This window comes from Ursus maritimus, unplaced genomic scaffold, assembly GCF_017311325.1.
Source record: "Ursus maritimus isolate PB19 unplaced genomic scaffold, ASM1731132v1 scaffold_33, whole genome shotgun sequence".
NCBI classification, from domain to species: domain Eukaryota; kingdom Metazoa; phylum Chordata; class Mammalia; order Carnivora; family Ursidae; genus Ursus; species Ursus maritimus.
This window is the reverse complement of record NW_024425897.1, coordinates 29368401-29378970: the sequence shown is the minus strand read 5'-3', so window position 1 is coordinate 29378970 and position 10570 is coordinate 29368401. Positions and strand designations below refer to the sequence as shown.

Genomic DNA, 10570 nt, shown 5'->3' with positions numbered 1-10570 from the left:
GTCCACAATAGCTAAATCATGGAAGGAACCGAGATGCCCTTCAACAGATGACTGGATTAAGAAGTTGTGGTCCATATATACAATGGAATATTACTCGGCTATCAGAAAGAACGAGTTCTCAACATTTGCTACAACATGGACAGCACTGGAGGAGATAATGCTAAGTGAAATAAGTCAAGCAGAGAAAGACAACTATCATATGATTTCTCTCATCTATGGAACATAAGAACTAGGATGATCGGTAGGAGAAGAAAGGGATAAAGAAAGGGGGGGTAATCAGAAGGGGGAATGAAGCATGAGAGACTATGGACTCTGAGAAACAAACTGAGGGCTTCAGAGGGGAGGGGGGTGGGGAATGGGATAGACCGGTGATGGGTAGTAAGGAGGGCACGTATTGCATGGTGCACTGGGTGTTATACACAACTAATGAATCATCGAACTTTACATCGGAAACCGGGGATGTACTGTATGGTGACTAACATAATATAACAAAAAATCATTAAAAAAAATACATCATGGATGAATTACCTTATCTTCTAAAAATATCATACATAGAAATAGGTCTTTTTCAAAATAAAACATAAAGTACAATGATTTGGGCGTTGCGCTCTCACATGAGGAATGGTGTTGGTTACAGAGAATGCTTGTAACGTCACAGGCCTACCTAACAGCTGTCGTTATCAAGATGGCTGAATCAAAAATGGCTTATTGCAAAGTATAATGAAAAATAATCCCAAATCGCACACTAGAAAAACCTTTCATATGTACTGTATTAGAGAATATTCTAATTTTTAAAGCAAGATTAAAGTATAATTTACATACAGTATAACTCACCCGCTTCAGGTATACGGACCCATGAATGTTCCCGAACGCAGACACAGCCAGGGAGACACCACGATCCAGACACAGAACATACTGTTTCCTGTCCCTGCGATCTTGCATTTTCCACGTTAAACGGACATGCAGCATACGACGCCTTCTGAAACTCTCATCACAGCACAATGTGTTTGAGAGTCGCCCACCCTGTTGCTCAGCCCAGCAGCTCAGTCCCTCGTATTGCTGGGTAGCCCTAGATGGTGTCCATGTGTCTGCGGAAGGCCCTCTGGCTTGTTTCCTTCCTTAGTAATCATAAATAAAGCCACCAGACACAGTCACATTCAGGTTTTCCTGTGCAGATGTATGTTTTTACTTCCCTTGGGGGAAAACCCAGGCGTGGAAGTGCTAGGCTGTAAAGTGTACGTTCATCAGAAGCGGCCGACTTCCCAGGTGACTCTAAGATTTTTGCGAGCCGTCAGCAACGTGGGCTCCAGCCGTGCTGCTTCGTTGCCAGCGTCCGCCACGGCCACGTTTCTGTTTCTAAAGTCACTCCCAGAGACACATGGTGGCTTCTCACTGTGCCTTTCTTTTTTTTTTTTTTAAAGAGGGGGCAGGGGCAGAGGGAGAGATTCTAAAGCAGGTGCCATGCCCAGCGCAGAGCCCAGGACGGAGCCCAGGGCAGAGCCAGATACCAGGACCCTGAGATCACAACCTGAGCCAAAACAAGTGTCGGCCGCTCAAGCGACTGAGCCCCCAGGCATCCCATCTCACTGCGGTTTTCACGCGATTTCCCTGATGACTATTAATGCTGAACATCTTTTCACATTTGTTATCCTTGTTGCTTCTCTGGTGAAGTGACCGCTCTAATCTTTTGTCTGTGTTTTATAGTGTTTTCTCATTATTGAAGAATCGTCACTGAATCTGCAAACCAGGCCTTATCACATGTATTCTACAACTATGTTCCATGCTTTCCATTTTCTTCCTGTTTTTCAAACAGCAGATGTTGATTTTGATGAAGATTAACTTACTAATGTTTCTTTCATGATTCACGGGCTTTGGGATCCTAGGAAATCTTTGCCTAACCCAAGGAAGCAAAGATGTTCTCCTCTGATTTTTGTCTAAAATTCTTGTAGTCCTGGGTTTTACACTTAGGTCTATGACCGATCTTGAGGGACTCTTCATACCTGGTGCCAGTTACAGACCACGGTTCCTGGTCCTGCACACGGCTACATGGTCCTTCCAGCACCGCTTGTTGGAAGACTACCCTTTCTCCTGGCACTCCTTCAGCACTACTGAAAGTCAGTTAACTACACACCCAGGGGTTTACTTCTGGATCCTGTATCCTATTCCATGAAGTTGTGCCCGTCCTTTTGCCAACACCACCCTGTAGTCTCAATTACTACAGCAACACCTTTGTAGAAAAGACACTTTCCAGAACCCAACAGGGACACCAGGGCACTGCTGATGCACGGCACGTGTTGCCTTCGGATACGTAACTGAACTGGGAAAGGAGATGTAAATTTCATCTCCTTAAACTCAGTTGTTTGTTTTTGTCATTTATGGTGAACACCAAGGCGAGGAGGTGGCTGGACACAGGGTGTGTCTTTCGGTGTGTGCAAGGTCTCCTCTGGTTCTGTGCTCAGAGGGTCTGAGGGCTCTGCCCAGGTTTGGCACCACCCTGCCTCCTGCACATGGGTCTGGATGTGCGCCACCCGGCCCCCGCGCACTCTGGCAATGCACTCGACAGCACACCCGTCCTTGGGTGATGCCACGCTACCCACCCCTGTATGGTGCCCCCAAGATTGCCCATCTCTGCATCCCTGTGTCCCCGACGAGCAAAGCTGTCCTGCGCTACATGAAGGACCCCACCAGCACAGTCAGAGATGTGCCCTCACACCTTGCCTTCCTCCTAGAATCCCCGTCAGCAGGGATCTCAACACACCCTCCCTCAGCAAGCACACCATGCAAGCCATTTCCTGAACTCCTGAACGTTCACGTTGTCTTAGGAAATTCAAGCTGTGCCAGTATTTTCGGCACTGCTGGGACACTTCTTTACAAAGCAGACAACTTTCAGGGTGCCTGGGAGGCTCAGTCGGGAGAGCACACGACTCTTGATCTCAGGATCAGGAGTCTGAGCCCCATGGTGGGTGTCAAGCTTACTTTAAACAAATTAAAAACAAAACAAAACCCCAAACAGCAGACAAACAACTCTCACAGGGTCCCGGGTCACAGGTGCTACCACAAGCGCCCAGGGGCAGGGGCGACTCACAGTCAAGGCCCCCGGTGCCGCGGGCGACGCAAGGCGCTTGTTAATGGACTGGAAGGTGGCGGCAGGGACCCCCGCGATGGTGTTCACGATGACGTTTCCGCTCACGGTGCCTGCGGGGAGAGACCTGTGAGACAGGAGCACGGGGAAAGCAAGATTTCTGACAGGGGCATCTCGGGCTTCTTACCTGTTGGCAGGCTCGTCCCCGTGACAGATGTTTTAATGGCTCCCGCCTGCTGAAAACAGAAAACCGTTTGAAATGGAGTGCAAACTCCCCTTCACAAAACCTCAAATGTTTCCACTTCATGCGAATCACATCTACACTCCCGCCTGGCTACGCGGCCACACGGGCCGACCCCCACCATTCCCCGCCCCCACGCCCCGCATGGGCTCTCCAGCCCCCCCCCCCACCATGCTCGCTGTGGCCTGCTCTCTGCCCACCAACTCCCATCACTCAGGCCGCAGCCCAGGGCGAGGGGGCTCCATGCAGAGTCCCTGCCTGGCCACCCACCACGGTGTCCCTGGGGCCATGGAAACAGGGGCTGAGTGAGCAGCTTTCTGACTGCAGAGGCAGGCTGCCCAGGCCCCATGGCAATCCCTCTGCGGCAGACAGAACCACAAACGAGCACGGACCACGCCCACACCTGGCTGGCAGCCCCATGCATTCTCCCCATGTGACTCCAACATTCATGTCACACAGACACGGGCACACGCAGCAGAGGAGCACACAGAGCACGCTGGCAGCAGCACAATCCGCGTGAGCTCACGAGTGTGCCTTTCGGCCCCTTCTCTGTGCATTTGTTTCACCCCTTTCTCTAACGGGCACCAAAGATTCACGCACACGCGTGTGCAAGAACATGATGCACCAGGTTTGAGGGGAGGCTTGCACACTGGCATGAACACTACCAGATCTGCAGGCTGACGTGCCAGGGACACCTCCCAAATCCCACCGAACTCTAAACTTCCCAGGCGCCTCCACCTCCCAAACCACCACTAACAACCCGGCCAGCAAGAGCGCGGAGCGGGCAGAGCATGGGTGAGGGCGCCCCTCTGCATGCTCACGCCCGCCAGGGAAAGGCGGGGCTCTCTGCTGACTCTGAGGAAGACGTGCTTGCATCTGAACAGACCGTCCTGCCCCACGTCCCCACAGGCACCCACACCAGGGAGAGGTGCCTTCTCACCAGCACTGCGGCGCTGCCCACCGTTGTGATCGCCGGGGGCACCTTCGGCGGGGGCTGCGCGGGCTGTGCCGGGGGCTGCGCCTGGGCCTGCGGTTGGACGGCTGGCGGCCCCGCAGGCTGCGGGTTGCCCGCCGCCTGGGGTTGGGGTAGAGGTGGGGGTGGCTGCTGGGGCGGCGGGGGCTGCGGCTGCGGCGGGGGCGGTGGGGGCTGGGCCACAGGCGGCTGTTGTGCCTTCTGCTGATCGGCCAGGGCCTGCAGAAGAGGAGAGGAGAGGAGCCGTGGGGAGGAGCCCACCACGCCCGCCACCCCGGCCCCGTCCAGGCGGCCCCGTACCCACACCTTTTTCTCTTTGGCAATTCGCTCCGCTCGGAGGGATGCAACCTGAATGGGAGGCAGTGGTTTGTCGTAGTTGATCCCACTGAAAGACACGAGCAGAGACAAAAAATAAACAGACACGGTCTGAGGGAGAGGAACACTCCAGAAACCCAAAGCTCTCGCCTCCCAAGCTGCGAAAGCGTTCTCATAAATCCCCTTCAAGAAGAAAAAAGCTGCCTGTGTTGTATAAGACCACATCTCCCATTCCCTTCCGACACAGAACCTTCCAGAAAGCAGGCCTGGGCCTGGTCCACCACAGCAGCACCCAGTAGAGTGCCCGGGATCGCAGGTGCCCCGAAACGTTTGTGGGTGCACCTCATGGTGAACCACCTGCCCCCTCCCACCCAGCCCACCAAATGGACCACCTGCTCCAAGCGGGGCCCTCCCTCCATCCCTCCCCAGTGGAGCATCAGTCCTCCAGCAAGGAGTTGTCCATAGCCCTGTGTCCCTAGGTCCCACTTTGGCCTGCCAAATGTCCCTGTGTCCGTGAGAACTGATATCAAGGCCCAGGCTGCCTCCCGTGGCACCAGGCTCCCCAGACGCAGAGGCTGACCAGCAAAGCCCAGGGGAGGGGAGGGCCCCCTCACAGCCCAGTGCCACGAGGTCCCCACAGGCCTCCCCACCCTCTCTCAGAACCCGTGCTCCTGCCCACCCCCCCCAACTACCATGACCTACTCACTTCTTTGATTCCTCTTACCACAGAGAACCTAGCTTTGCTTAAGACCTCATGTACATCACTCTCTCCGCCTCCAGGCCTCCCCTGCCCTGCAGGGCCCAGGCCACGCCACCCCTGTCTGGTGCTGCACGTCAGCCCCTCCCAACCGCCATCGCTCATCCCAGCTCACTCGGTGACTTCTTATCCATTCTCTGACCTCAACCACGTAAGTCTGCCCAGATACCCCACCACGTCTCCGCTCTCACATGAATATGCAGGCCATCCTCCAACGCTCCCTCCATCACACTTGGCCAAGCTACACCCATGCCAGGCTCCCCTGGCCTGCCAGCTCCAGGTGGGGCCCAAGTTCTCCACCACCGAGAGAGAAACCCAAGCTGTGCACAGCAAGGACCCCAGCCAGGCCAGCTGGCGTCACTTCCTCCTCCTTTGTGTATGGCCTGGCCCCTGACTCCTCACAGACCCTGGCCCTTGGCTGCCACCTTGAGATCCCCAGAGGACACCCTGACTGCAGAAGGCTGAGTCCCCACCCATCTGTGGACCACACGCTCAGTTCTCCTCTCCCCTCATCTCTCCACCTTCCAGTCATGTCCACCGGCCCACGGGGGATCCATCCCCCCAGTCTACGCCAAACACAGAAACCAACCTGAGCCCCAGGACACCGCAGGCCTGCGCTCACCTCCCAGTCTCTGTCCGCCTCACTGCTGCAGGGCTTCACACTGAACCTGTTCCCACTGAAGCCCTCGGCCTCCTCAGCACTGCCGCCCCCAGCATACCTGCCCCCTGCTCGCCTGCTCCCCACCTTGGAGATGCAACCCCAGGCCCCGTCGTGCTTGTCCTGTGGCCCTGCCTTGTAACGCCTCTCCCTGGGCCCCCCCACTGCAAATCCGACATCCCCTCACATTGGGGTGACATCCAGTAGGAACACCCCCTTGTCTCCTCCCCCCAGACCCCCCTTGGTTCCTCCAGGCTGTTCCATCCACCTGCAGGATGGATTCTCAACCTCTATAAGATCACTCTGAGTTTGCGTCTCGCGGGTATGAAAAGAAGAACACGCCCTTCTGCTCAACACTCAACCCTGGGCCCGGCAGAGTGCTAGGCATGCAGCTTGCCAACACATGCTAGTTGTGTGAAACGCTCCGTTCATTTCATCCACAAACACACACTGACGTCTGCTCTGTGCTCCCAGATTCAGAATCCCTACAGCCACAGGCACACAGACAATCCACCAACTCAAGTAAAGAATGCAAAGACCATTCGTGCTGTGAAGGAAAACACAGGGTCAGGGTGCAACTGTCAACAAGGTGGGGAAGGTGATGTGTGAGGGGGTCCTGGGCCCGAACCACGCAGACGTCCAGGAAAACTGCCCCAGGCAGGAGCGGCAGGGCACAGCCGTGAAGCAGGGAGCAGCCTGTGGAGGCCAGGCCCACAGAAACAGATGGCAGCACAGGCCGTGAGCCGCCTCGGAGCAGCCAGGAGGGGCCGTCGGCGGTCTCAGCAGAGATGCGCCCCACTGGGGGCCACGCTGAGAGCAATTAAGGTGGAAGCAGGGCCCTCGGCATACTGCAGACCCTCCCTTGGGCAACCACGAAGGCTTGAGCCAGACGAGCACCCAGGCTTCATCTGGACATGCGCTTCCCACCACCTCATCATAAAGCAAACATCCAAAAGCACGGGGAGTGTGTGAACACCCGCACACCCCACACTCAGCTCCCGAGTAGGCCCGCTGCACCTGCCCGCACACCCAGCGTCTCCCTGCCCATCCTCTCGTCAGTCCTCTTCTCGCTCTCACTCCGTTTCAAGGCAAGTACGTTCGCCGCTACGCTGGATGTACTTTTAGGGTGGAACCAATCAAACACATGCCAGATTAGAGGCGGGCAAGACCGAGAAAGGAGAAAGCCTCTCCCACAGCCCCGTCATGTCCACCCGTGTCCCCCACAGCCTGCAGGCAGGGACAGACCCTCGTCACGGCAACGCCATGCCCGCCCCCGGCCCTGCCGGGACCACAGACTGCATGACTCGCTGACCACACTGGGTTTAACACTCAAATGAGATCATTTCCAATAGTGGAAAATACAGAAATACCTTTCTGCCAACACGGAGGCATGCTTGGGGTTTTTCTGGAAGGGATTCATGCCAAGCCTGCAACACAGAAAAGGAGACAATGGTTACCAAACAAGAAAGAGCTGCCAAAGAAGGCAGCATGACCGACACGCGCAAGCCGGCATCCCAGCACCAGCTCGTCACAGGGCAGGGGCGGTAAGGACGCAGGGAGCATACAGAGGCTTGATGGGGGGGCTTCTCTTGCCGGCCGTCATCTTCATCAGGTCAAAGTGGCTCGTGTACAGCTGCGTGTGCGTGGCGTTCTCATCCTGGGCATACATCTGGCCTGTGCGTAGGGGCCGGTTGTTCTTACTCTGAGACAAAACCCACGGCAGCACATCAGTCAGATGGTGGCCGGTCTGGAGGCCTGACCTCAAACCTCCCAGACTAAACCCAGTTCCTTCTTCCCGAGGCTCAACACCACCTCCGCCCACCGCCTGCAAACACTGTTCCTCTCCACACGTCACCTTGCACGTCACCCCGAGCAGGAGGACTCCCTGCCTTTGCAGGGAAAGACGACTGTTGGGCAAAGTGCCCGAGGTCACACAGCAAGTGAGGCAGAGCCAGTGCACCTCCGTTGGTGACAGACCCCGGAGTGAGCAGCGGCTGCCCTCCCGCAGGCTCCGCCCACGGTGCACAGGGAAGGGGAGAGGCGCTGGGTGGTGTGCGAGTCTGCTCTCAGGGGGCTTCAGGGCAATCCCTGTGCCTGGTAATCTCTCCAGCATAAATCCTACAGTTAAGCCAAGCACCTGCTTGCTCCCAAGACAACTCAGCATCCCACAGAACTTCAGAGCAACCCCTCGTGCCAGAGAGAAAACTCCAGTCTCGGGACGCAGAATGTGTAAAGCCAGCGTGCCTGTTAGCAACAAGTCACGGCTGGGCCGCAGGGCTTCCCTGGGACCCTCCCCTGCATCTCCAGGCTCTGACTGCCCTGGAACTGGGAGTCAGACACAGCGCACGGATGGAGACTGCCACGCACAGTAAGAACCATACACAGGAGGCCGTGCATACGCACCTTCCTACGTCATTTGTGCTAAGTGAAGGCTTTGTATCAAGGAGAGCCACGTCAGAGGAAACTCAGAACAACAAGACCAGAGACCAGCCAAGGAGGGTCCTGAACAGGGGACCGCATCTGTGAGCACCCCCGTGTCACAGAAAAGTGAAGGAAAAAAGGCAGAGCAAGAGTAAGATCAGGTAAGTCACACGAACAGCCGACGGTGAGCCCAGGTCACGGCAGGCGGGAGGGGCTCCTGCCCTGTCTCACCCCACACGCTGCCACCAGCACATGTCTGCGAACACCAACCTCCCGGCTGGTTCTGACCCCATCACGTGGCCTTCTGCACGGCTGCCTGCCCATTTATCCATGTCACCTGCAAATCTAACACATGCATTTTTGCCTTTCTCTCTAGATTAGCTTCTCACAGGAGCTGTAATGGAAGACAGAGCTTCACCTCCGTGTTTTCCCACATTAACATTACAGCTGTCGCTACAAGTGCTTCCAACACACGAGAGACTAAACACAGGATTCCACGAAGCTTTGTTGATCAAGGTGCCACAAACGGTATTGGGAGAAATACTTGCTTTTCTCGTTTTCACACAAAAAGCTAATAAATGCCTCAAGAAAAGTGCTTTCAGGAACATGAGGACAGAGGCGATGGCAGAAGCATGATCTTCACGCCGCATCTGCCCCGCACCGTCCGTCACACGCAGCGGGCTCCATGGGACCCTTGTCAATGCCATCAGCCCACCACACGCGTACCCCTTCTGTGCACAGGCCTGGGACGTTCTCCAGAGCGCAGGCAGATGGGCGAGTGGCAAGAAGGGGAAACGGTGAAGGTAGCAGATGGAGAAACAGAAAGAGACCCTCTCGGCTCGAGAGGAACAAGAGGCACGCGAGTGGAAACCACGAGACGGCTGGCTCTCGGGGGGCCAGGCTGCCGCCACTGCGGGCTTCCTGGGAAAGACACCGAGTACCCAGCCTCTGTGTCCTTGGCCTGTGCAACACACACGGTCCACGGGACCCAGCGTCCAGAGCTGGTTCCACCACCGCGGCAGCCGACGGGACTGGTGGGAGCCCAGAGCAACGGCACAGGAGGCAACAACAGGCTTCTCTTCAAATAAGCCAACAGAGCCTAACAAAGGCACTTCCGTTCACCTGATGCCTTTAAAAAAAAAAAAAAAAAAAGGAGAAAGAAACGAAGGTAGGACCAGCTCTTGGGTGGCACGGGAGCCTCCAGACGGCACCTGGAATTTTCTAGGCACGTCGGGCAAGCTCTCAGGCCCAGGGCCACTGCGTGCACTGCTTGCAGCTGGGGCAGGTGTGTGCAGCACACGCCAGGCGCAGCACAGGCCTCCTGCCTCGCCAGCCTCCACTGAGCCCCGGGGCTGGAGTTCTGCGGTCATGCGAGTACAAGGGTCTGCCCTCACCTTCCCCTCCTCCCTCGGAATGAGCACGTTCTCGTAGCGGCTCCGGCACTGCTTGGAAGAGCGGTAGATGCGGCTGCAGGAGTTGACGACGTCACTGACAAGGTCCCAGTTGGGCGTGTGGGCCGGGGACACGATGGTGAGGTTCAGGGGCAGTTCCAGCAGCTGCTTCACGGCCTGCAGGACCGGGTTGCAGGTACACAGGTCAGCGAGCTGTGGCCGCGGGACATGCACGGGAGGGGGCCGGATGTGGACTGTGGGCTGTGCTTACCTGCAGCAGCGCCCAGTCCTCGCTGATGAGCCACTCAGGGTTGTCTGGGCCCGACTCGGCTGTTGGTTTGGCAAAAGTTGGCAAAGGCTCGGCAAACTGTGTTTGCTGCTTCAACAGAATGTTCTTCTTCTGCTCCTTCCCTTCCCGTCTCATTTTCAACATGCCGGGCGTCGCACGGTCAAACAGCGAGCGAGGAGGGACGACCGGCTCCCCGTGGCGCTGCTTCTTCTTCCTGCCTGCAACTGGACAGAGAGCCTTTCTCAGCGAGGCAGTCACCGAGAAGACTGCCTTCGCGAGCGAGGAAACGGGAACAAGAAGGACCACTGGGGAGGCCCAGCACGAAGGAGCCTCGGTGGAGACAAATCTACTCTCTTGCTTTTACACCAAGCGGACTGTAAGCACAAAGCTGCCTCCCTGCCCACGAGCACAAAGCAACCGGACACGCAAGCCTGGCCGCGGGG

The 10570-nt window shown here is 56.5% G+C and overlaps 2 protein-coding genes across 2 annotated transcripts in view; both read right to left on the bottom strand.

Annotated features, from left to right (window-relative positions):
• LOC103678900 (E1A-binding protein p400) overlaps window positions 1-10570 on the bottom strand; it is a 109300-nt gene that overhangs the window by 23792 nt on the left and 74938 nt on the right. The window contains exons 41-46 of the mRNA XM_040620056.1: window positions 7592-7728; window positions 7397-7453; window positions 4603-4681; window positions 4264-4515; window positions 3270-3315; window positions 3086-3195 (exon numbers count right to left, since the gene is read on the bottom strand). Coding sequence (XP_040475990.1) covers window positions 3086-3195; window positions 3270-3315; window positions 4264-4515; window positions 4603-4681; window positions 7397-7453; window positions 7592-7728 — 681 coding nt within the window. The remainder of the gene's footprint in view (window positions 1-3085; window positions 3196-3269; window positions 3316-4263; window positions 4516-4602; window positions 4682-7396; window positions 7454-7591; window positions 7729-10570) is intronic.
• LOC121100042 (E1A-binding protein p400-like) lies at window positions 8762-10561 on the bottom strand. The gene is made up of 2 exons (XM_040620055.1): window positions 10110-10561; window positions 8762-10015 (listed from the first exon to the last, which is right to left on the bottom strand). Exons 1-2 carry the CDS (start codon window positions 10269-10271, stop codon window positions 9566-9568), a joined length of 612 nt encoding a protein of 203 aa, XP_040475989.1. The 5' UTR covers window positions 10272-10561; the 3' UTR covers window positions 8762-9565.